The sequence below is a fragment of the Leucopleurus acutus genome (genome assembly GCF_964270905.1).
Source record: "Leucopleurus acutus genome assembly, chromosome: 13".
Taxonomy (NCBI): Eukaryota; Metazoa; Chordata; class Mammalia; order Artiodactyla; family Delphinidae; genus Leucopleurus; species Leucopleurus acutus.
In genome coordinates this window covers 61994117-62020234 of record NC_139155.1, presented here as the reverse complement: position 1 = coordinate 62020234, position 26118 = coordinate 61994117, and the positions used below count along the sequence as shown (strand labels likewise).

At 52.9% G+C, this 26118-nt stretch overlaps 1 protein-coding gene across 1 annotated transcript in view; it reads right to left on the bottom strand.

Moving 5' to 3' along the window:
* IMPA2 (inositol monophosphatase 2) overlaps positions 1-16929 on the bottom strand; it is a 28222-nt gene extending 11293 nt beyond the window's left edge. Inside the window, exons 1-3 of the mRNA XM_082853011.1 lie at positions 16726-16929; positions 6935-7068; positions 415-519 (exon numbers count right to left, since the gene is read on the bottom strand). Of these exons, the coding sequence (XP_082709137.1) occupies positions 415-519; positions 6935-7068; positions 16726-16821 (335 nt within the window). The 5' untranslated portion in view covers positions 16822-16929. The remainder of the gene's footprint in view (positions 1-414; positions 520-6934; positions 7069-16725) is intronic.
* Between the last annotated feature and the right edge of the window lie 9189 nt (positions 16930-26118).

Sequence of the window (26118 nt, the reverse complement as noted above, 5' to 3'; positions counted from 1 at the left end):
AGCGCTCCTGGGGCTGGGCAGGTCACTGCCATCACATGCCTCTGACCTCCCAAAAACCTGCTGCTCTGGGCTGACATCTGTCCAGGTTAGGCCGGCAGCCGGTGGCTCCTCAACCCCCCAGGCCACCATCCATACACGTGCTCCCAAGGCTGCTGGACCAGACACCCTGCGTTATTTACAACCCTGCCCATCTCTCCAGGGGCCTCCTTAAGGGTCCTTCTTAATTCAACCCAACATTTAAATGTGACAAATGCAACAGTTTTTAAACAAGTGAAGATCTCCTACATGCTCTGAACGTATCTCACAAATGGGAAACTTTATTTTAAAGTATCATGACTTGTAAGTGAGACCACAAACCTGCTAGAGGTTTGCTGACGTGCTGCTTCGGAAAAGCCGGGGTGTGCCTGCGCTCACCTGTGCACGAAGTTGCAGGTACCATCAATGGGGTCAACGATCCAGGTGGGGCTGGGGGTGAGCACACACTTGGCCCCAGCGGCTGCAGCCTCCTCCGCGATGAACCTGCAGTGGACAGAGCTCAGCCTGAGAAAAGGCCAGGAACTTGAGACTCAGCGTTTCGAGCCCCGGCCCCGGAGACCAGCAGGCAGGGTGAGGAGATCTCACCCGGCCTCTCCGGTCAAACAGGGGCAGCGTCCGGGAAAGACCTTCTGCATTTTGCCCTCTGCTAATCTGTCACTTGGTGGGACCCAGATACACAAGGTGACACCTTCTGTTAAAGCACCAGGGGGTGCGGTGGGCCAGGCGGGGGTCCGAGGATGGATGTGGGAAGAGCTGCCGGCGAGAAGCTGAGCTCTGCGCTGACTTGACTCTGCAGGAATAAGGCCGAGAAGAGAGCCAGCCAGGGGCCTGAGGATGCTGGGGGAACAGGCTGCATCACAGCTGACACTCCATCTGTACCCAGCCCAGCCTCCCCGAACCGCAGGTGCTGACATGGCATCCGTCCCGCATGCGGGAGACAGGAGCTGACGTTGCTCCTGGGAGGCCCCACCCACCCTGGGCTCCCCTCTGGACCCCATCCTGCAGGAGTACGCAGGCCACGCACCCCGGTCCCCTGTCCCCGCCCGTCCTCTGTGACGAGTCCTCTGAACACAAGCCCCACCGCAAGGCCGTCCATGCCCTGTTGGGAACCTGAACTAGATGGCAACAAGGCAGAATCCACTTGGTCTGTCTCAGCAACAGGGGCCGCCAGGAGCCAGCCGCCTCGGCCGGAAACCAGGGATGGCGCCCCTACCCCTCCTTCTTGTCCCCCCGCACCATGCTGGCTCATGCTGGAGGGTCCCCCGAAGCGTCTGCATCCCTGTCTCCTGGGAGGAAAGAACAAACTCCACCTAAACCCCCAGGACGGCGCCCAACACAGGTTTCCGACCGTCCCCAACAGATCAGGTTCACCTTGTCCTGCCAAGGGCTTCCCACTAGGTCCTCACACGCATGTCTGTCCTAGAGCAAAAGGGGCCCTGACCACAGCACACCTCTACCAAGAAGGAAAAACGAGTGAAAAACAAGAAATGCTTGGTGTCCTACTGCTGGCATTTTGCACACCCCAGTTGTAGTCGTTGGGAAGCTCTTTTTTATTTTTATTTTTTTGCGTTACGCGGGCCTCTCACTGTTGTGGCCTCTCCCATTGCGGAGCACAGGCTCCGGACGCGCAGGCTCAGCGGCCATGGCTCACGGGCCCAGCTGCTCCGTGGCACGTGGGATCTTCCCGGACCGGGGCAGGAACCCGTGTCCCCTGCATCGGCAGGCGGACTCTCAACCACTGCGCCACCAGGGAAGCCCGGGAAGCTCTTTTTAGATAGAATTTAAAAGTTAGAGTTGGGGACTTTCCTGGTGGCACAGTGGTTAAGAATCTGCCTGCCAATGCAGGGGACACGGTTTCGAGCCCTGGCCCAGGAAGATCCCACGTGCTGCAGAGCAACTAGGTCCGTGCACCACAACTACTGAGCCTGTGCTCTAGAGCCCACGAGCCATAACTACTGAGCCTGCGTGCCACAACTACTGGATCCCGTGCGCCTAGTGCCTGTGCTCTGCAACAAGAGAAGCCACTGTAACAACGAAGAGTAGCCCCGGCTTGCCGCAACTAGAGAAAGCCCACGCACAGCAATGAAGACCCAATGCAGCCAAAAATAAATAAATAAAATAAATAAAAATTAAAAAAAAAAAGTTAGCGTTGGCGCCTTAGTCTCACTAGTCACATGGGGGTCAGAGGCCACCACACTGGACGTGCAGACAGAACACCTCTGTCACCGCAGGAAGCTCTCCAGGCTGGCATGTCACGGTCCTAACACTGTGAAGGTGCCCTTCATTCTGGTGTCACTTCAACGGACACAGTGCCGTCACCTGCACTGTCACTCAGCTGGTCCCCCTCAACTCTGGCAGCATTTCTGTCCCAGAGATTATGAAACTCACGCTCTATGTGCAGAGTCATCCAGACACAGACAAACCACCTGAAGCTTGTCCGTGTGCACAATGAGGCTACATCATCATTTTCAGGTTGCTGTTCCCAGCCCGCCCACTGCTGTCCCTGGAAAAACCCACCTGTGAGCAAGCAAAGCACCGGACTGGGGGCAGGGATGAGGAACCTGGAAAATTCGTGTGAGTGGAGGAAGCCTACAGCTGCCCCCAGGAGCTTACAGCCCACAGGGCAGACCACATGCAGCCAGGAAGCTCCTGGCTTTTGTCCCTCCTCCTGCTGGGCAGCCTCCCTGCCATCCTCCCCCCTGGGAATTTGGATCATTCGGATCATGTGACCCAGGTAGGCGGGTCTAGATGAACAAGGTCGTGGTGACCATCAAGTCAGAGGAGGCTGGGCGGGGTGCGGCCAGGCAGGGTGACTCCCTGACCACTAACCTGGCAGAAACAAGGGGGCGATCCTATGCCGCAATTAGCTCTGAGGTTTTCTGAGTCAAAGATGTAAGGTATTAAATCCGTCTTCAGTGCTTTCTGCAGCTACGTGATTTTCCTGCAACAGTTTGTGATTATGTTCTTAAAGAAAGGGGGCCATACCCGAAACACACACACATGAGGACAAAGTCCCAGGCTTGAACTGGGCACAAGGTCCAGGAAGCAGTGAGAATACGTCACTAAGGTCGAGAATAGAAATGACTCACAACAAAGATGATCCCAGGAACCTGGGAGGAATGTGGAATCTTCTTCCTTTTCTAACCTGATTTTAAGCGAGAAGCTGGTACCTACTAGGGGGGTTGGCAGGAGTCACTGGGGTCCTGGAGGAGGAGGAGGGGCCGACAGCGCAGACAGCTGGACCACAGCCTGCAGCTGGCCGTCAGTCCATCAGCAAATGTGTGTACGCGGTCTCTGGGCTCCCGGAGCAGCCCCCATGATGCATCTGCAGACACAGCTTTTGTCCTGTGGGGCATTTCTGGTGGGAGTCACTCCAAGCAGCCACTCCAAGGCCTGGCCTTTCTGGGCGTCGACTGTTCAGGCCGAGGGCACCCTCCTCTGGACCACAAGCCCAGGCGGGGGAGCACTGGTCACCTCCCCACTTGCCTCGTGCCCGTGGGTGGCCCTGGGGGCAGGGCCTCAGACATGTTCACTCTTCTAAGGCACCAGAATACCTCCCCAGCCTGTGGACCCTGATTTTCTCCGTGTGGGAAGGTAATTCCTGCAGAGGCTGGGGTACATGGACTCAGATGGCGTGTGAGAGAGTAACAGACACCTCAACAAGAGCGCTGGACTGTCCACGAAAAACCCACAATGTAAACAGAAAAAACACATGTGACTGAGCATGGGGCCATTTCATAGGCCTATCGAATGTACAGAGGAAAAGAGCACCAGGCACAAGGTTCAGAGCCTAGAAACAAGTTAGGCCAATACGTTCTGCTTTATTACTTCTTACTAAGAGTCGTAACAAACTCTCATGATTTTGATGGCCAGGAGCACCCAGGCCTTCTCTTTGGCCAGTTTGTTGACTCTGTGACAAGGTCAGGGTCACCTTCAGTCCACTAGGGAGCCAGCTAATGTCCCCGGCCTCATCGCTCAGGCTTCGGCCCAGGCTCTGCTGCTTGAGGACACAGCGTGAAATGCAGCGGGGAGACAATGCAGGCAGGCATTCAGGTGGTGGTGGCCAGGAACGCCTTATCCCCGAGTGCACGCACCCCACAGGGCACAGGGGCCGGTCAGCACAACAGTGCAGTCACGTCCCACCAGGGGCCCAGCCCGGGCAGAGGCGAGAGAGCACCAGCCGTCCTCCTCCCCCGGCCTGTGCGTCCCGGACAAGGAGACGCGGACAGGCTTAGCGATGCTACTGCATGTCTTCAAAGTCGCCCCACTTGGATCTCACTTGGGAGCACAGCTGGAACAGGTTTCGGCACCCACAGAGGCGGCCCGGACGCAGACTGAGCTCATGCCTTCGGCGCCAACACAGTGCTTCGGGAACGCGGCACTGACCTGGTTCCTTGTGTTACCTCCTCCGCGCGGCAGTGTCAGTGCTGGGTGACACTGTGGTCAGATTCCCATCCCTGGGGGTGGAGCAACTGCCCAGCCGAGGGCGGAAGCGAGTGCAGTTTCTGTCCACACCCATCTCCCAGGCTTTGGATTTCACCAGTGAGTAAAATAAAATAGCAAAACCAGGGAGCCCACAGTCAGGTTGTTTCTTATTTTATCAAAGTCAAAACAGCTACATTCTATCTTGTCTTTTAATTTTTTTTTTTTTTTTTTGACTGCGTTTGGTCTTTGTTGCTGCTCATGGGCTTTCTCTAGTTGTGGCGAGTGGGGACTACTCTTCGTTGCAGTGTGTGGGCTTCTCATTGCGGTGGCTTCTCTTGTTGTGGAGCATGGGCTCTAGGGTGCGCAGGCTTCAGTAGTTGTGGCACACAGGCTCAGTAGTTGTGGCTCGCGGGCTCTAGAGCACAGGCTCAGTAGTTGTGGCGCACGGGCTTAGTTGCTCCGCGGCATGTGGGATCTTCCCGGACCAGGGATTGAACCCGTGTCCCTTGCGTTGCAGGCGGATTCTTTAACCACTGCACCACCAGGGAAGTCCCATGCAATCTATCTTTAATACTGTTTTGTGAAAGACTAAAAATGAGGAAGAGGATAAATTCAGACTTCTTAAGAAAGGGTGACAGCCTTATACCAACTTGTTGTTTAAGGGATATATTTAAATACTCTGAATGCAGAAAAATAACAATATACTATTTTATCTTATAATATGCATGCAATTTTTTTCCTCATCACAAGATTCTCAATTTGTCTCTGATCTAAAATACAATTAAATGTCCCCAAATTCTGGTACTTTCTTTTAAATCTTAATCATTGGGAAAAAAAACAAACCTGACTTAGGTATGCTGAAAAATGATTTCACTTATCTGAATTTTCTAGGCAACAGAGCAGAGAGTAGCATCCTGGCTTTGCTCTCAGAGCCAAGAGGGGAGAGGGAGCAGAGCCAGGCTGACATGGGCAGCCAGTCCCTGCCTCGCAGCCTGCAGCTTGGGGACCGCTGCCTCTTGTTAGGGGTTGGGGGGTACCTGCACTGCCCAGGGCTTTGTCAGGTGGGCTGGCAGGCACAGTTGGAGAGGCTCCAGGGGGCCTGACACCCACCCGGGGTGGGGACTGCTGCTCTGGGCGGACCCAGACAGTCTTCCTGAGGGGCTTCGGAGCCTGAGGCCCCCCGTGTGACACACTGTCTTCTGTCCTGTGATACTTGTCAAGGAGTGTGTAAATTCACACTGTGCAAACAGACACCAGGCCCCATATCGACACAACAGTGCATCCAAAGCACCAGCAACCGGCCAGCACTTTCAGGATTCGGTCTGTCAGAGTGATCTGACTGCAAAGCGCCAGAAGGCCTGGGACCACCACCACGCAGACCCCTGCAGTGACCAGAGCCTTTACCTGGACCCTGGACCCCAGGGCCCCACAGTCCAGCTGCCTCACTGCTGCTGGAGCCACCAGACGATACAGGGACAGAAAGAGCTCCTGAGCCAGAACCAGTGGTGGTTCCTGAGCCGTCACCTCTCAGGGAATCCAACTGCCTTGAACACGGTGGGGCCAGGGGCACTGACCCTGCCAGCCAGCCCCCGCCCACCCTGCCCTGCGTCTGCAGCCATGTCTGCGTGGACCTGTGCGGCTCAAACCCATGCTGTTCAAAGGTCAGCTCTGATTCTTTGGACGCTGCCATTTAATTTAGATTTTTGAAAGTTAAGAAATCATAAACAGTGCAGAGCCTGTAGCCATTATAATAGATGCTAGGGTCCTGACTTTACGCCCAACAAGGAAAAAGGGAGAGACGCTGAAACACAAGGGCTGCCGTCAACACGCCTGCACACACACACGCACACATATACACACACATGACCCCCCAGGTGATGCGGGTTAGAAGGAAGGAGCGGGGAGAAGGTGCGAGTGTGTACGGCCTATCCCCTACCCCCCAGTCACTCGCAGGGCGTCACGCGGCAGGAGGGAGCCCCTCACTGGTCCACATGGACGTGGGGCCGGACAGACATGTCGTCTACACCTGGGAATCCAGCGATTGGGCTCCAGGGTGAGCAGCTCCCTAAGGAAGGAAAGGGACACTTGTGCCCAAGGAGCCCCCTCTCTGAGCTCAGAGCGTCTGCCCCTGGGGCTCTGGGCCCCCTTGGAACTAGACACACAGCGCTGGGCAAATGCTGGCCTTTTTCAAGGAAAAGATTAATTGTTGCATCGGATTCTCCACACAGTGACCCAAAAGGTCAGGGACACCTGCTCTGGAGGGGGGTGGCCCTGAGGGCTTGGTGTGGGCTTGGCAGGAGGGGCGGGCAGCCCTGGGGACGGCCACACACGGGGATGCGTCCTGGGAAAGTCCGCGTGGCCCTGGGCTGACGGGGCACAGCAGAGGGGACTCCCTGCCAGGATCCGCGGTGGGGCGGGGAGTGGGGGGACACGTGGCCGGGGGCGGGAGTCAGCGAGGCCCCAGCGCACCCACCTGTGGGAGGGAAAGCGCTGCTGCAGCTCCTGCAGGATCAGAGCCTCCACCATGTGATCTGTTTCTGTCACCAGGTCCGCGGCCGACGTTTTTGTTGAGACACGTTTTTCCTCAGAAAGGGCTTTCCTGATGATCTGCAATGAAAGTCGGGAGGTGGGTGATGCTGGCCAGCACCCCCTACGCTGGGGGCGGTCCTGCACCAGAGCTGGGCCCCCTCCCCCACCACGGACGGTGGCGCCCGGCTCTCTGTGGGGCTCCTGGGAACCTTCACTGCCGCCTACTCTTCTCGCGAGAAAGGCAGTCATGGGTGGAACAGTCTTTCTTTGGAGGAAAGAAACGCGGTTCTAAGGACGTGAAGCTTCAGCCACGGAGCCCCATGGAGCCCCCGAGCTTGAACTCGGGAGATTTCAGTGTAGGAACCGCTTCTCCTCATTCACTTTACCCGTCACGCGAACGTGCCCCTGGATCGGGAGCCCAAACGGTCCAGCCGAAACCAAACCCGGGAAAGTGAAAACGCATGCAGAGAACTGGAAGGCAGGCCCTGGCCTCACGCCCCGGGGGCTGGGTGCATCAGGTCACAGGACCGAGTGGTTTGGTCTCCCAGGAGCTGCCAGCGCTTCGCCTACACCCGGGACGGAGGGCTGAGCTCCAGGGCCTCCCCGGGGACCCACACAGGAAGTCGTTGAGGGTATTAATCAGGAAACAGCCCCACTGCAGCTAGGGCCTATCCTGTCATCTCTGCCCGAGTCACAGCTCGAGTCCCCAACCACGGTGACATCAGGACCCTGAAGCGACCTCTGACCTCTCCTCCAAGACCCGCTGCACCCAGGGTCCCTCACCTCCTTCCATGGACCCCCTCGCTCAGCCGCCACCTGACATCCACACCGCCAACCCCATGATACTTACTCTTCAACCTTAGGTGGGTGTATCCCATGCCCTGTACACACACATCGTGTACACACATGCCATGTACATACATGCCTTGTACACATGCCCTGCACCCACATGCCGTGTACACAATGCCCTGTATCCACTTGCCGTGTACACACATGCCCTGTACCCACCTGCCCTGTACCCAGATGCCATGTACACACATGCCCTGTACACACATGCCCTGTACCCACCTGTCCTGTACCCACATGCCGTGTACACACATGCCCTGTACCCACACACCACGTACACAATACCCTGTACCCATATCCCATGTACCCACATGCCGTGTATACACATGCCCTGTACCCACATGCCGTGTACACACATGCCCTGTACCCACATCCCATGTACTCACATGCTGTGTACACACATGCCCTGTACACATACCCTGCACCCACATCCCATGTACCCATTCGCTGAAGAGGAGGAGGCCAGGAAGACGCCTCCAGGAAGCCTGCAGATAGGGGTGCTCACTCAGGATTTCACAGAATAAGCAGGACCCCCTAGACAGGGGCGGTCCTCATCCCAGCACCAAGCCCAGACAGTTGTTTGGTTTTCCGAGCTTGGTTGCAAAGATAACAGATTGGTTGTAATGGTTTCTAACAGAAAACCTGGCTTGCTCTCTGCTCCCTGCTGCACGCCTGGTGTCTAGGGTCATGCCCAGCACACAGCCGAGGTGCAAAACCCTTCAAGTCACCAGTACATTATACCTCAGACTGCTTAAACAGACTCAGCACCGTTTTTTCCAGCCAGACCTCATGCGCTTGTGGAACACTGACCCCTTGATCTGTCTTGTTTCGCCTCTTGTTGCCCTCAAAGCCCATCACCCTCTGGCTTCCATCCTGTCCTGCCTCCTGGGCACCCCCCCCCGCACGTCCACTCCCTGCAGTGCAGCCAGAAGGGCTCGCTAAGCCCGGGCCCACATAAAGCACCTAATGGCCCCGTCTCCCCGAGGATGAAGTCACCCCCGACGTAGCTCACAGTGGCCTCCGTGGGCTGGCCTGGAGCAGACACAACTGGACACGAGTAGCCGGCCCTCTCCCTTCTAGGAAAAAAGCCCAAGGTTAGCAGGGCACCAAGCCACATACATGGCAGCCCGCATCGCAGCCTCCTGTGCAGGCAGGTGTGCCCTGGGACCAAGGTCGGCCCCGAGGACGCGAGGGGAAGCGATGCGTGTGACTCCCGAGTCACGTCCTCAAAGGGCCATTGTTGGCACGGCACTTCCTCCTGCCCTTCCACTCCCTCCGCTGTGACTTGGGCGTGGTCGCCGGGGTCAGATCAGCGGGGTCAGAGCAGTGGCGGGAAGGGACGGGCCCCTGGGTGACTCGGGAAGCAGAGCCTGCCTCCCAGACTCTAACTGGACTTGGGAGGGTCGGGGAGAAAGGACCCCCTGCCTCTGTCCCCGACTCTAAAGGAGCCAGCCCATCGGCCCACCTCTGCGCCCCCGCATACCCTGCCCCTCCTGCTGCACCGAACCGTCACTCACCCTCCCGCCCCCTTCCCACTGGACGCCAGGTTCCTCTGGCCCCAGCACTCCTCCTTTGTGACTGGGATGTCACCTCCCCGCAGAGCCGGCACTCACCCTGCAAGTTCGCTCCTGGCTCCCGGGTTAGGACCCTCGTCTGCCCTGTGTCTGAACCCACCCCCCAGGCGGGCTCTGCAGCCTGACACATGGTGAGGTCTCAGAGAACACCTGCTGGGTGCACACGGGGTCAGGTAACTAAGTCGGGAAGAAGCTCAGCAAGTGTTCTCATGAAGCCTCATCTGAGCGTCCTGGCCTCTCCATCCTCTGGATCCAACGGAGAGGAGACATGCCCAGGGGCAGTGGGGGAGTCCTGATGTCATCTGGGCTCCTTCCCAGGGAGCCAGGCCCCCAGCCACAGATCACGCAAAGGACGGAAATTACGGATCCAGGAGGAGGATGCTAGAGCGTGTCCTTTTATAAGGATTTCTTTTCCATTTCTATTAGTGTTTATTACGGCTGTGTGATGATCCTTTCCTTGTGGGCCTGTGTCCCTCAGCGCAGGGCAGGCCACACCCGCATTCCCAGCCACCTGCAGTGCTGCCATGGCCAGCCCTCTTCACCGGCTGCTGCTCCTTCCGGCCTTGGACGCCTGGGAGGAACCTGCAGACCATTCCCGACTCCTCCCTTTCATCCGGTTGCACTCCCAGATATTTAGATCCCATTTCTGAGTTATCGTCCCAGACTACACTGCCCTTCAGATGAGCCAGCCATCCTGGCCCCAGACACTCTCCCGTCCACTCCTCTGAAGGCCCATCCATCCATCTGAGGGGGCCGAGGCCTCAAAACACTTAATGCCTTACGACAAAACCCCCCAAACCTACCACATACACAATGTACAAATCTCAGTACTAGGTTAAGAAAAGTTCAATTCAGACAATTTCCTACACTGAGAGGAAAGGTGGGTATAGTGTCTTGTTTTGTTTTGTTTTTTTTTTCGCTGTATGCGGGCCTCTCACTGTTGTGGCCTCTCCCGTTGTGGAGCACAGGCTCCGGACGCGCAGGCTCAGCGACCACGGCTCACGAGCCTAGCCGCTCCGTGACATGTGGGATCTTCCCGGACCGGGGCACGAACCCGTGTCCCCTGCTTTGGCAGGCGGACTCTCAACCACTGCGCCACCAGGGAAGCCCAGTGTCTTGTTTTTAAACAAATCATTATGAGACTCAATCAGCCCTGCCTTTTAACCACAGTCGCATCCTCAGGGGAAAGGCCTGTGGGGTTCCGGGGGAGTTACCTGCTAAAACCCTTTACCACAACTGTTTTCTCTCAGTCTTGGGATTTTAAACATTCTCATTTTGCCAGCAATAAGTTAGTGTGGCTGTTTTTAATTAATGTTTTTCAGCTACTCACTAACTAAGCCTGCACTTCATAGACCTCCTGGCCTGGATCTCTCCCTCAAAATAACATTCTGTTAATGTTTAATATATAAAATACGGGACTTAAGTCACTGAAGCCTGAATTTCAAACCCCATCAGCTCCAGCGTCTGAGGTGTCATTCAGAGACACGTCCAAATGCCTCTTTCTTGTCTGTGAACCATCTCGGTTGTATGCTACTGTCCCCAAGTCGACCATACGATTATCACCCATCCCTATGGAGCAACGTGTGTGAGCTCGAGGACCCATGGAACGCACACGGAGAACTCTGCGGAAGTGGGGTTTCAACAGGCAACATCTTTCCCCTGCAGATGTGGGCCTGGCGGTACTGCCACGTTTCAGGTTCCAGACTTATGAATGTGATGTGATGGTTAATCTTATGTGTCAACTTGACTGGGCCGTGGGGTACTCAAATACTGCGTTGAATGTTATTCTGGGTGTCTCTGCAAGGACGTTTTTGGATGAGATGAACATATTAATCAGTAAAGCAGACTGCCCTTTGGAATGTGGGTGGGCCTGGCCCCATCAGCTGAAGGCCAGAACAGACAGAAAACACAAACCCTTCTCTGCGTGAGAGAGAGCTCTCCATAGACTGTCCCTGGACCCTCAGCCCATGCGTGCCAGTGGGGCTGCTGCTCCAACTGCCAGTTGCTATCTCACAAGTTCCATCTTGGCTGAGGCTTCAAATGTGGGTGAAAGTGTTACAAATGTCATCATGGGTGACCCCACTCTGTGGAAGCTTGGGGCACGGGTGCAGGTGGGGCTGACAAGGCCAGGACTGACAGTGGAAATGGTGAGGTCACCAGCTGCCGTCTCCATCCTCAGCCAGGACAGCAGGGGGACCTCCACCTCCACGTCCCGCCAGGTTGCGATCTCCCAGAGGAAATGCCGGTAGCTCGACATGGGATCCGCCTACGGAGAGCCCAGGGCAGACAAGCCTGCTTGTCCCCGTCCTGGGCGGGACCCAGCCTGAGACATCAGCCCAGGCTGACTGACGGCTCCCAAACTGGCGCCTCCACCCTCAGCCTCTCACGCGAACTCTCCGCCCAAAGGTCCCCACGTAGAGATCCACCGGCATTTCAAGGTCAACAGCTCACAGCTCGTGGAACACAGGACCTGACCTCCACCTCCAAACCTGCTCCCCCTACAGTTCCTGCAAATTCACTGGACAGTTCTTCAGACCCGAACCCTGCAGGCACCCCTGGCTCCTCTCATACCCGCTTCCGATCTGGCAGCTCTGCCTTCGAAATACATTTGTTTACCACCTTCTTCACCACCCCCAGTCAGATCCACCCTCATCCTTCACTCGGTCCATCGGAGATCTGGTTCTGCCCCACCCCCTGTGGCGTTGCAGCCTCACCCCCACCCCAGCAGCAGCCAGGGTGGTCTCCCCATCACCCTGCAGGGCTCCACATGGGACTCTACCCCGAACCTCAATCACAGAGTAAGGTTAAAGTCCTTTCCAGAGTTACTCAAATAGTTGTTGTGCGAATGAATACATTTCTAACCTGTTTTAGCACCACCATTTTAAAAACAGAGGCCAGTAAACACATAAAAAGGCACTTAAGTTCATTATTCATACAGGACATGCAAATTAAAACCACCGCAAAACACCACCTCAAACTGGTCACAAGGGCTAAAATGGAAAGACAGACAATACCAAGTGTCGTCTGAGAGATGAGGCAACAGGAAACCTCACCTCCTGCTGGGGAATCATGAATCCCTGCATCCGCCTTGGAAAACCACCTGGCAGAATTTCATACACGATGACACAGCAATTTCACTCCTATTGTTAATCTAACCCCAGCAGAAATGCATATGGAGGTAATCAAAAGACACATGCGAGAGTGCTGAATGAGCAACATTATGCCTAATAATTCCAAACTGGACATCATCCAGAGTTTCTTCAAGAGTTGAATGAATAAACTGTCATATAGTCACGTAACAAAATACTACATATAGCAGTGTTTCTCAAAGTGCCATCCCCAGCTGGACTGCATCAGCTGGGGTTTTGGTCGAAGTGCTCATTCTCGGCCCCAATCCAGACCCGGTGAGTAGGAACCCTGTGGTGGACGCAGCCTGCTGCGGAGGCCCTCCAGGTGCTTCTGATGCACATGAAGGTGTGAGGACCACATGTCCCCAGCAGCGAGACCCATGAGTGTCTATACCAAGGAGATCATCAGAAATTCTGTTGGGAAGTCAGAAGATGGCTGTTGGTAGGTGTGTAGAAAACTAAGCTAAAAAAATATGTTTTTTTGGCCTTAAGGAAAACACAAGCTGCATAAGAAAAAAAGAATATGTAATACAACCATGCTACCCAGCTTGACCGTGTGCTACATGTGGTCATAGCACGTGAGCACAGGCACCAATGGAACCAACAGGTAACGCAGCCACAGGACATAACAGTGTCTAATGCGGATGACGTAAAAAAAGAGCTACTATTTAGAAAACGGGTGTAACTACCAGAAAACTGAAAACAGTGAGTTCTGGGGAAAAGGATGAGGATGACACGGGACAGGACACTGCTGGTTCCATGACAGTCCCTTCAGCAGTATTTCACTTTTTAAACTCCCTGTGTGAATAACTGATAAAAATAAAATCACAAATCAAGACAACACCTGTGGGGACTTCCCTGGTGGTGCAGTGGTTAAGAGTACACCTGCCAATGCAGGGGACATGGGTTCAAGCCCTGGTCTGGGAAGATCCCACATGCTGTGGAGCAACTAAGCCCGTGCACCACAACTACTGAGCCTGTGCTCTAAAGACTGCAAGCCACAAACTACTGAGCTCCTGTGCTGCAACTACTGAGCCCATGTGCTGCAACTACTGAAGCCCGTGCACCTAGAGCTTGTGCTCCCCAACAAGAGAAGCCATCACAATGAGAAGCCCACTCACCACAAGGAAGAGTAGCCCATGCTGGCCACAACTAGGGAGAAAGCCCATGCACAGCAATGAAGACCCAATGCAGCCACACACACAAAAACAGAAACAAACAAACAAAAACACCTGTGGCAATGCAAGCCAGACAAATAGGGATGTTGGGTCAGAGCCCCCGCTGTGCCCCTCTGCTCTGGGCAGTTGGAGGTGGACATAGGGCATTCCCTCAGAGCACACTGGAAAATTCTTCCCTGTCTGACAACTAATATGTAAAATAAAACTGACAGGATTCTCAAATTTGATGGCAATCCTAAACATTTATATGACCCTACCAATAACAAGTTTGAAGCCTGATTAAACTTTTCTAAACCATAGTAATCAATTTCAATGAGCCATCCTACAGGAAAGCCTGAATTTACCTTTCTAGTCTCTCCATAGAAAGTACTACAAAATCGTTGTCATTCAAAGATGTAAAGAGTATAAAGCCAAAAATGGGAAAAGAGTATTACAGAAGATTGAGAAGCAGTTAAAAAATTATTCTTATGTATTTTGTTATATTTGTTAGCATCTTAAAATTTACGCTGTTGTGATCTTTCTTATTCTAAATAAACTTTTATATCTAATTTTGAATTTGTAATTTTGTATTTTTTTTCTTAAAGAGGTCCTGTAAATTGTCTAAACTTCAGGTTCAAGAAAACCTGGATCTATCCCTGCAGGACAACTTAAAAAGCATAGTTTTCTAAGACACTTTTTTTTTTTTTTTTTGGCGGTACGCGGGCCTCTCACCGCTGTGGCCTCTCCCGTTGCAGAGCACAGGCTCCGGACGCGCAGGCTCAGCGGCCACGGCTCACGGGCCCAGCCGCTCTGTGGCATGTGGGATCTTCCCAGACCAGGGCACGAACCCGTGTCCCCTGCATCGGCAGGCGGACTCTCAACCACTGCACCACCAGGGAAGCCCTAAAATACTTTTGCTCACACATCACCTAAAAGATGATAAATACCCATTTCGATGAATATCACTCTGTGTACTCGTGGTGGTGATGGTGTGGGGCTGACGTCACCCCCTTCCCCAAAGCCCAACAGCCAGGGAGGGGCTTCTGCAGTGGTACGGTGGTTGGGACTGGAAGGGATGCTTCTCAGGGGCACCACAGGGATGGGTGGTGGAGAGACAAGGAAGGAGGGGTCTGGGAGGCCTCTCAGGATGCGGCAGAGGGGAGGTGGCAGCAAATCGTCCAGGGCTGCCCTGAACCAATGTCTGAAACATGGACGACAGACATTGTCTCCTGGGAGGGAGGGCACTCCCTCTGAATGTAGAGAACCCAGACTCAGTGGAGCACACAGAGCTGTCTCGGGAGTAGCAGACTTAATAAAACAGCAGAACGTGAGAGGGTGGGCACGTTGGGCCACAAGGCCACAGAACCTGTACCAGATGTGCCTCTGGCTAAGGAGGACTCCCAAGAGTCACCACTAACCACCCTTCATGCCTCTTGGGCTACAGGCCAGTTTTTCTCCAATCAGCACCTTGTTATTGTCAGAACATTACTAAGACAATCTGTTCCTCTTTACACGGGTTAGGATGACCCTGTGTGGCTTCTGTCCCTCCCAGCCACAGACAATTCGGCCACTCTCCCCGCCACTGCCTGGCAGGCAGGAAGCCTCAGCATAATGCCCAGGAGGGAGGGAGCCCAGAGTGCTGGGCCCCCTGATCAGACTTCCAATGGCAGAATCCTTATTGCATCCTTCTCCCAGTCAAAAAAAGCTTTTTCTGTTGTTCTTGGCAAGTTGCAAAAGCAGAAGCTATCTCTTAAATGAGTTGAAGTTCCCAGGACCCTTAGAACGGTGCCTGCTATATTGCAAGTTCTGTGTAAGCATTTGTAAATTTGTTTAAAAAAAGGGGGGGGGGTTCAAAAACCCTTCTGTTTCCTCAAGGATCTAAATTTGAAAAACCACAGAAACCGGTAACAACTCACCAGGGTTTACACAGTGGTGTCTGAATTCTAAACTGGCTTCTTCTCAAAGCTGAAAGAAGAAAAGTTGTATGGCGGAACCTGAAAGTTACCAAATATCCTGAGGACGCTCACTCTGGAGAGGAAGTGAGGGTCTCGGGAGGGGGGAGGTCAAGCGCGCCACTCACACAGTGGACCGGCTTTCCAGGAAGAACGTTTGCCCTGAAGCCATGAGCTCCATCAATGCAGCAGGTAAGGCTGGGGTCCTCCTTTTCCCCAAGGATCAAGTCTCACAGAGGGAGGGTCCACTAGTGTTGAAAGTTAACTTTTAGGGGACCAAGGGACCGCACTGTGACTGTTCACGTTAAGGACTCACTTCAGATGCAGGACTGGAGACAGCCTGACTTTAGCCCGTGGGGCACTTTCAGACCGAAAAGGAACTGCCGCTGGGAACAGAAAATCCGTCTGCGGGCAGGGCTCCTCCTCTGTCCACCCTCCCGCTCCGCTCGCAGGAACGCAGACGAGCGCCTTGACGCGCGAGCAGGGAGCGAGTGGTCCCTGCGCCCTGCCTCCCCCCGCGCCCCCCATTCGCCGCCGCACGTGGCCTGCGGAACCCCAGGCATGAAGCACCGAGGAAATGGGGGAACAAAACACACAGGAAAGTGCGAAGAGAGGGGGCTGCCCTCTGAAGCTTTCTTCAGCTCCGCTGCTTGACCGTCACCCTTCCGGTGCGGGTAGCAGTTCCTCCAAACGCAGAGTGGAACCCTCTAGACTCCGGATGCGCGAGGACAGGCTGTCCGCCCGACCTCCACGCGTAGGGGTTCTAACCCGGGGCAACCGCACCGTGTCCCGCCCACTGGGTCAAATCCGAGGCAGTCCGCGCGCCCTGACCCGCCCGCTCCCGCCAGGCCGCCCTGCGCCCCGAGCCCGGCCCGCGCCTCCGGGCCGCGGGATCCAGGGCGCCCGTCCCGGCGCAGGCGTGGCAGGTGCACAGTGTGCGGTAGGCTGCGCGGAGCTCCTCCGCGGCTCGCGCCCCCAGGTCCCGGCCCGGCCCTCTGGGTCTCCGTCCGCCCAACGCCCTGCGTCCGCTCTGCCCCAAGTCCGAGTGCGCCTGCCGTGCACCCGGGGCCGCGCTCACCTGTCCAGCCCGCAGCGCGAGCTGCGCCGCTGCCTCGAAGCACTCCTCCCACGGGCCCCCGGCCTGCGCCGCCCCGTCCTCGCTGCTCGGCTTCATCGCGGCCTGCGGGCCCGCCGGTGCCTCCCGCCGCTCCGCGCCTGGGCCGCGCTCGCCCGCCCGTGAGGACTTGCGAGGGACCGGGAGCTGGCGGGGAGCGGACCTGGGGCTGCCCCTGGCCCTGGAGCAGCGCCCAGCGTCCCGTCCCGCCCCTCGCCCCTCCCTGACCCGCTCTCCTGCGCAAACCCCGCCCCGAGCCCCGCTCCTTTCCTCCCTGGGTCCCTCTCCCTGCGCGACCGGCGATGAGCCCCGCCCCCACAGCGCCGGGCCCCGCCTCTCCGACTCCCCGCTGAAGCTGGGTCCAGCTTGTGGGAAGCTGAGGGCCGCGTGGCGGGAGAGGGGCCCGGCTCGGACCCTCGCGGAGCTCAGAGCCTTTCCCGAGGGTGTGGCCGCGAGCGAGGAGCGTCCCCCGCGCGGACCCGGCCGGGCAGCACCTTGGGCGCCGCTGGCCGCGGGTACCGCTCACCGCGAGTACCGGGCGGCGGTCCTCCTGCAGTTGGAGCTCAGGAGCTCAGGAGCTGCCCGGCCCGCCCTGTAACAAGTGCTGACCGCTTGCACCCCGACGGGACCCTGTTCACACTGTCAGCCTTCGTCTGTGCCCGCCGTGCGTTGGACACCTGGTAGAGAGGCTTTAGGTGGAGGAACGAGAGACTGGTGGAAATACAAACAACAAGGAGGAATCAGGAAACGGAGTGTGTTAGGGTCGCCCGGCCACCTCGCCCTACACGTGGGGAAACTGGCGGAGAATTGCCCGCTCCGCCCGGCCACACTGGGGCAGCCGAGGGCAGGCTCCGCTCCATCTTTCTTGTTCATATTTTTCATGATTGTCAAATAGGGAGTTGGTTTCCGAAAATACTTAAGACTGCGCTTCGGATGCTTCATTTTAAAATTAAGTGTATTCAGTTGCTGATCCTCATGGCAGGTTTTCATTAGAGATTACTCCCAGCACAAAGCAAAATTAGGAAGTTAGGACATTTCTCTTTGGCCTCTTCTCAGCTACCCTTTCTGAACACACCCCCACTCCCAACCCCGGCCCGGACCAACCTGGGGCTCAGATAAACTCACATGGAGTCCAGCCTATCACACATCTAGAGAAAAAGACCGTAACTTCCTTGCCTAACTTCCAAAAATCTTAAGGCAGAATCATGTGGTTTTAACTAGTGTGAAGTTTGGTGCCCCCAGGTTTCCTAAGTACTTTAAGTATTGGCCTCATTCCTTCCTTGCTGTGTGCATTTGAGCAAGTTACAAATAACCTCTTTTGACTCAGTTTCCTCAACTGTAAAATATTTTTGGTAAGTATTATACGGGTTAACATACATGTGCTTGGTACTTCTTGTTTTTTTTTTTAATTTCATTGAAGTATAGTTGATTTACAGTGTTGTGTACAGCAAAGTGACTCAGCTATACATATATAGTCTTTTCCATTATGGTTTACCACAGGATATTGAATATAGTTCCCTGTGCTATACAGTAAAACCTTGTTTATCCATTCTATATAAAATAGTTTGCATCTGCTAACTCCAAACTCCCAGTTCTTCCCTCCCCCAGCCCCCTCCCCATTGGCAACCACAAGTCTGTTCTCTATGTCTGTGAGTCTGTTTTGTAGATATGATCATTTGTGTCATATTTTAGATTCCACATATAAGTGATATCACATGGTATTTGTCTTTCTCTTTCTGACTTACTTCACTTAGTATGATCATCTCTAGGTCCATCCATGTAGCTGAAAATGGCATTATTTCATTCTCTTTTATGACTGAGTAATATTCCATTGTACATATGTACCACATCTTCTTTATCCATTCCTCTGTTGATGGACACTTAGGTTGTTTCCATGGCTTGGCTGTTGTGACTATTTGGCACCTCTGTTATTAAAGACTTGTTCACCAATGTACCCTAAAGTGATCACCATACTGCTTAGCTATAATGGGTGCTTAATAAATATGCTAATCATTGAATACTGAAATCAGCCTTTTCTAATGGATTATCCAAGTTTCCCGTGCTTTAATGGTGATTCGCTGTGGAAACGTGAAATGCTCCTTCACCATCATGCCCTGTATGCCAGTCTGCTCGCTGCCTCTTCCAGGGGCCCTGGGGAACCACAGTAACTTTGGTAGCCCCTAGAGTACCGGGCTCCGCCCTGGAAAACAATTTCCTAACTGCCCCTTCCCACCCCCACCTGAGGGTGCAGCCTAGGTGGATGCTCTGGTTATCAGGAGGTGGCATGCAAGGTGCCCAAGCTGGGCCAAAGGCGGGGGTGCGGTGAGAGGTGGGAGGGCATTCAGGAGAGACTGTCTCCTTTATGCCTCCCCCTCTGTCCTTATTAATCTGGGAGTCCCTTCCCTCCTGTCTTTTCTGGGACAAAGCAAAGTCTAAATAAATAAAATGTCCAAGTTTTCTTTTCTTCTACCTACTTCTCTACCTCCCCAAGTTACTTTGATCTTATTTCCCAGGGCCACGACGGCTGGTTTGGACATTTGATGAGTTTGTTGTTTGTTTCATCTCATCTGAATCCCAGTATGACGTCTGGCCATTCTTAACCTCAGGTGGGCCCCCACACCCCCCACACCCCCCGTCATCTGGATCCACCCTCCTCCACGCTGACCGTGTGCTGAGACGCACGAGACGATCCTAGTGGATGGAGGCCAAGGAAACTGTCAAACATCCCCCAGTGCAGAGGACAACTCTCCCCCCACCACACACACCAGAGCAAAAGATTGTTCAGCGCAAAAGGATAATAACCCTGGGGTTGAGAAATCATGTCCTACTTTAACTTTATTCCGAGGAGTCTGGCTCCAGGTCAAAATTACACGTGTGATTTTTCAGACCTGACCATAGGCAACTACAGAGTTTTACCTGGCAGGTCTCACAGGGGTGGGGTCTGCCCTCCCTGCACTGGACTTGGGACTCGGCCAGCGTGCTGCCATTTTCTGGAGGGAGTTCAGCCCAAGACTCAGAAGCCTCCCCACCCACTTCCCCAGCCGTGCTTTTGGGCACATCTGTGAGCCCGGCCCAGGCACCTCCATCCCCTTTCTCAGGGTCTCTGCCAAGACCACCTTGTCTGGGGCCCTTGAAGACCTTGCCTCTCCTCTGACTCAGAATCAGTAATTTTCCACTCCTAGGCCTCCCCAGGCCCCTCCCAGGCCCCTAGGTCCCGGCAACTCCCCAACTGGCTGCAGACCTAGACACATTATGCAATTATTTGCTTTTCTTTGTCTTTGAATCTAGTAGGCACTTGCTTTTAGAACTGAACGAACAGAAGCATGTGTCAGTTTTGAGCTGACAAACCAAAGAGGTAACTCACAGTAGATAACAGAATAAGGCCTCAGGGACTTTTGTGGACGGCTTGGCAAAGGGAATTGTAACTGGGGTCAAAGTAAACCCCTCCGTTTTGCTCTCAGAGAGTAACTGCAAGTGTGGAGCAGGTGCCTGGACTGAGGAGCAGGTGTTATGATTCCCTGATACTTAAAGCTGTTTAGGTTAGTGTCCAACTGTGCTCTGGCGGGTCGTCCTGGGGTATCTTGTTCAGTTCTCGGCATGCTCCAAAAGTTATTTACTTTAACACGTGATTAAGGGCATTTCAGAATGAGCTTTCTCACACATGTTCAAACCAAGAAGTTACTGAGTTTAGTTTGCAGGAGAGTCCGAATCTCCACTCCTGTAGGCGTGCCCTCACATGCTGGCTTCCTTCTTAAAGACGGCTGCAGGCCCCCCCCAGCTACCACCCAGGAATGTTCGTTGCTGCCCTAATGGTCAAGGGCCACAGCCTCTTGGTCCTTGAGACAGGCCAGTCAATGCTTCATCACAACGAACCACGGGTGATCATCTGACTGATAGTGATGCGCGGCCACCATGGGCCGCTTCTCATCAGCAAGGAGCCTGGCACTGCATTCAAGGCCTGCCCTGCCCACATCAGTCCCGTAGCCTGACCTGTGAGTCTGCTTTCTTGGACCATCACTCCCAGCATGACATCAATCATGGTCGGTCAGGACAACAGAAACAACACTGGGTATTTCAACAGAGAGAACTGAATAAAAGAAATCGGATAAGCAGGTAAAAAGGCAAAAAAAGAGAACTGAGACCGCAGAGATAGTAAGGCAGGAAGCAGCTCCCAGCCTCAGAGCTGGGGTTGCCAGAACCTGCTGGGAGGGAGGGGTGCCAGGGGCTGTGGCCAAGAGGCGCTGGGGGCAAGACTGCTGCCTGTGGGAGCTGCCACCTCTGCCAGGTGCGGGCAGGCTGGTTCAGGGTGCAGTGCTGTCAAGACCAGTAGGCGAGCAGGCCCTGCTCCCTCCTCCAGCTGCCCAGCTCCTCCAGGCCTCTTGCTGGTGGAGCCTAGCAGGGAGCCAGCTGGCAAAGGGACCTGCATAGTCTTAGCCCCACATCAAAATGCAGAGCTGAGAAGATGGCTCTGAGCTGGGAGACCAGTAAGCAGCACAGCCTCCCTGCCCTCCTTCCCTGAGGATGCCCAGACTCCTCGGGTGGCCCCCACGGCCCTCACCATCTGCAACCCCCCCACCCCAGTGTCTGCTGCCCCTGGGAAGCTGCTCCCCATCACTCAGGTGGAACTGGTGATGCCCGCTCCCTTACGCTGCTCTGGACCTGCCCAGGGAACCAGGAAAGCCCTGAGCACTTCTCTTTATGTTGACATGTCTGTTCCCCGGACTAAAATTCCTAAGCCCTTGAGGAAAAGAATGGGTTTTCATTATTGTATCTCCAAAGCCAGTGCTGTGGTTGGCACATAGTAGGTGCTTTAAGAACATTTGTTGAATGAATGAATGTCTTAAGTATTTGCCCAATTATGGTTATCAATATTCTAATCATCAGAGGTCCTATGAAACATTCACATACAAATTGAAAGCCTCTAAAGGAAGGTAAAGGATATTGGACTCAAATTAAAAAAAAAAATCTTTCTCAGTCTATAGAAAACTAATATAACTTCCATTTAGTCATCGAATGCATTGGGTAGCTCTTCAGAAAGCTTGAATATCTGGGTGTCTAAAAGCCTCCACCACTGCATGAGATGATTAACACATGGAAAACGCTTGTGGTCTGAGACTAGGAGGTGCTTCTATATAGGGTGGAAGTCTTTATTTCACATTTTCTTTGGGGAAGATGGTAGAAACAGCACAATTCTACTAAGTTTCCTCCCAGGAAACGCAGGACCTTCTTTTTTCTGCTCCCTGGAGAATGGAAGGGCTCAAGTGATATCTCTGGGCTCAGGACTGGCCCAGTGACAACTGTGGAGGCTAAAATAATGCTGACTTAGTAATCATTTGAAAGGCACATTAATCAAGGGGCACAGATGCTTTAAGGAGAATGAGGCTGATGCTTCTGCCGACTCAGGCAAGGAGACCAGGCAGCCAGGCTGGCCCGGGGGAGGCCACAGCGGGAGCAGAGCTGGGCGTGGGTGACAGGCAGTGGGCGATGAGCTGGGCCACGTGAGCACAGGTTGCCCAGCCCCAAGCGGGTGTGACGGGGGCAGGGCTGGCCACGTGCAGCTGGATCTTGGGTCCGAAATTCCAAGCTGGGCACTAGTTTGCCCACAGAGATGGTCACACCCACACGACAGTAATACGGCCAAGCCCGGGAGATGTCCACCCAGCTAAGTATATTCCATGCAAAACATTGTCTTTAGCTGAGGTAATGTCCTTTCTGTATTTGGGTGAAAAAAGGTCTCTGTAATAAAATGATTCTGATGGGAGATGGCAGGTTTTGTTTTGCTTTTCCCTCTCACTTGGCCACATAAATGGTTGACAAATCTATGTAGGTCACCCCCCAAAAAATTTTTTTTTTTGAGCTGTCATTGGCGTCTGGAATCCAGAAGTCTGGGAACCATGGAAACGGCTTGTCCCGGGGGCCCTGTCATGAGTCTTTCCTTAACCGGATGGGAAGAATCAGAGGGGTCCAGGGAGGGCACACTGCATCCTTGCCTGATGAGAAGAGAAAAACAAGCTGGTGAGAATCTGCAGAACTCGCTGAGCTGTTCCAGGAACTGAACAGGGAACGCTCGCTCTCTCCCAAAACGCCCTTTTGGGTGGAAAAACACCCATTGGAAAACACTACTGTTACATAAATATTCCAAAAATTGTATTAATCAGAAAAAAATCCTACAGTCTTTAGGAAGAAAGAGCTTTGGCCTTTTCTGCAGTTTGAGCAGCTGCATGTCCTTTGCTTTTCGAAACTGTGGCCAGAGGCCTGTCCCTTGAGTGTTTGGTGGGGAGGGGGTGTTATGCTCAGAAAAGAAAAGAAGCTGGTGTTTTTTTTACCAGTCCTTAATGAACTAAAATTATAAAATCAAAACCAAATGTTCTTCAAGCTTTATGTTCAGTTTATGAGTCTTGCTAATCAAGTCAATGGCCTGATAATGTCAGCAAGTCCGAAGACAGTTCTGTAATCAATGCTCAGCTTGTATATACATTTGACAGATTAAATTCCCCCAAACAACAGCATTTCTAAACTTGACCAAGTTACGGTAGATAATTCAAGCTGTAATTATGAATGGAGTATCTGCTTCTTTCAAACACTTCCACAGGGCACGTTTATAATCCTTGAGGGCAGATTCCCCCTGCACACGTCCGTGTTCTTATCCACCTGATGCATCAGACTTCCAATCCCAGCAAATCAGGCGCCCTGACCCCATCAAACAGGCTAACAGCAGTCGAAGCAGACATAACACAGCACGTGACTCGAAATCTTGCTGCCACAACTGGATACAAGCCAATGTCTACTCAATTGTGGGTAATTTCTCCTCTACACCTTTCAGTGTTTTCAAATGTCTTGCAGTTAACATATTACTTTTACATTTAAAATGTCTTTGGAAAGTAAAGTTTTCATGGCGGGCTGACAGCAAAAGCAGCTGCAGAGAGTTAAAATATCGGTGGATGGGCGGGAAGGGAGGCTGCAGGGGCTGGGGGCTCCACTGTTCACTGGAAATTAGTCATAGACTTGAACTTCCAAACTCTTTCTCTGGAAACTTGTGAAGACAGATGTTTAAGAACTTGATTAATAAAGCTCTACTTTCTGTCCCAGATTTGAGGATGATTCCAAAGAAAACATGTTATGTTCCCTGCCTCTTGTCCAGAGATGTAAATGCTTCCCATTCTGCTGTGTGCTCGCTCGTTGAAAACGCACAGCCCAGAGGTCAGAATGTAAGTAACCAGCGAAGCAGCAGAAACATTGATTTATCCCAGTAATCCCTAGTCAAAGTTCCCTGTCCTGAGGTTTCCTTCAGAATTGGTTTATCTTTCATTTGTTACAGGAAAGCTTTCCTCATTTATGAGCTCTTCACCAATTATCCTACCAGATAACAATACTTTCAGATGTCCTAATTCTTAGTACTTTGTTGTCCTTTGTGACTTAATTTAAAACTCTGTCTTGGAAGAATTCTTAACTTTTTCAGAGCCCCAGATGATGTGAATGAAACGTATTATCGGTGAGGTCAGTGCATGTTTTTAAACAGTTTAACATGAGAAATAAACGTAAAAGCCTCCAGATTTTGTCTTCCCTACTCAGCTTCCCCTGGAATCCTGCTCAACGATTTATTTCCTAACCCAAACTTACCTGGTTAGGGGCTACTGTTTTGACCATCACGTGAAGAGGAAACCTATTTTGACACTAAATGGACCCCAGGGTGCGAAGTCTCATTCGGCAGAGGGCAGCTCGCGCCATCTGCTGGGGACATTAATAGTCCTTCCATCCGGTCATGAAGTAATTGGCTGCAATCTAGTTAGTTCACGACCTGATCGCCTTTACTACTTCTGACGGACAATTTTTTTTTTTTTCCTGACCGACAATTATTTGCCTTGAGACCCTCTGTCTTTTAGATTATGTTTCAGGGAAAAGCAAAGTATAGTTGACCCTAGAGATAAAAATAATTTAAACCAAAACATGCAGTTATCCCAGCCATTATCTGCTCTTACCCTAAAGGATGCTCTAGGAAGGGCTAAGATAATAGGTGTAGTTTGAAAATAGTGGATTTCTTTAGGCTGATCACAGTGGGGGTGTGTGTGGGTGTGTGTGTGCGCACGTGTTCCCACCAGAATGATGTCCCTCCCTCCCTTTTCTCCTTCCTCCATTTCTTTCTTTTTTTTCAGTTTTCTGTCTCTCAGTTCTTTCCCTTTTCCCTTCCTTTAATCCTTCCACTCTTATTCCTCCTTCTCCTCCTTTCTTTTCCTTCTCCTCCCCCTCCTCCTCCTCTCTCCGTCTGTCTGTCTTTCCCTCTCCTTTTCTAATTAACAAAAACCATTTCTGGAAAATCTGATGTGTGTCCAGAAGAAAGAGCATGAGTGAAACAGCTCTGCGAATATCCTTCTGTTGGCAAACTCCCCACCTCCAGTCGTGGCAGAGGACGGTGATGTGCTCTGAGGAAAGACATCTGCCCAGGAACTCAGGGCCCTTGTGGTTCTTGAGTGCTAGGCTGGGAACACCCTGTCACTAGCCTATCTGGTGGGGCCTCTGCAGCCTAGAGGGACAGCAAGGGTGCAGTCTGGGACCTGGCCTTTGGGGTTCAAAACTTGGCCCTGGTCTCGTTGCCAATATCAGTTGTTTCTCTTACCACTATCCAGCCTGCAGAGGTGCTGAGCCCCTGACCTCTCCACTGCCCTGGGAGCACCCCCCTGTGGCGGTGTGGACACTGGCCTTTGCGACCTGGCCTTCCCTGTAGATGCGGGGTCCACTGCTTTCTCGGCTTGGTTCCAACTGGTTGCTCTTCCAAGCTCCATCCAGCTGCTCCAACTGTGGGTACTTTAATCCTTGCTCTCCTCTGCTTGTGACGACAGTGTTTCTACACCGATGGCTCCAGCTAGTTCTACCTGCAGGGATTTAAGAAAATCGCTGTGTCTAATATGAACTGGAAACGCAATGAACCAATCCTAGAAGCTCTGGGTCTACTTCTGGATTGTTTTGTTTCTTTTTATAAAAGTATAATATACCAAGTTGGACAGATTATAGATAGCTTAAGAGAGAAAAAGTTTCCCTGAATCTCGAAAACATTAAAGAACCAATAATATCCTGAGCAAAAGTCATGAAAGAATCATAATCATTTTTCATCAGGCACTGATAGAATATCCCATAGTTACTAATCTGCTTTATCCCCTCTTATACATGCAAGAGTGTTAGAAGGACACTACAAATAATATTGCTACCAATAATGCTTACTGAAAACAAGGATTTGTCTCTGCATTTGTGTTCTCCATTCTTCCGCCATTAAAAAAAAAAGCTGTACATCTATCTTGTCAGAGCGTATAGCTATTACATACCACTCTCTCTCTTAACCCTAACTTGGTCTTAGTTCAAATG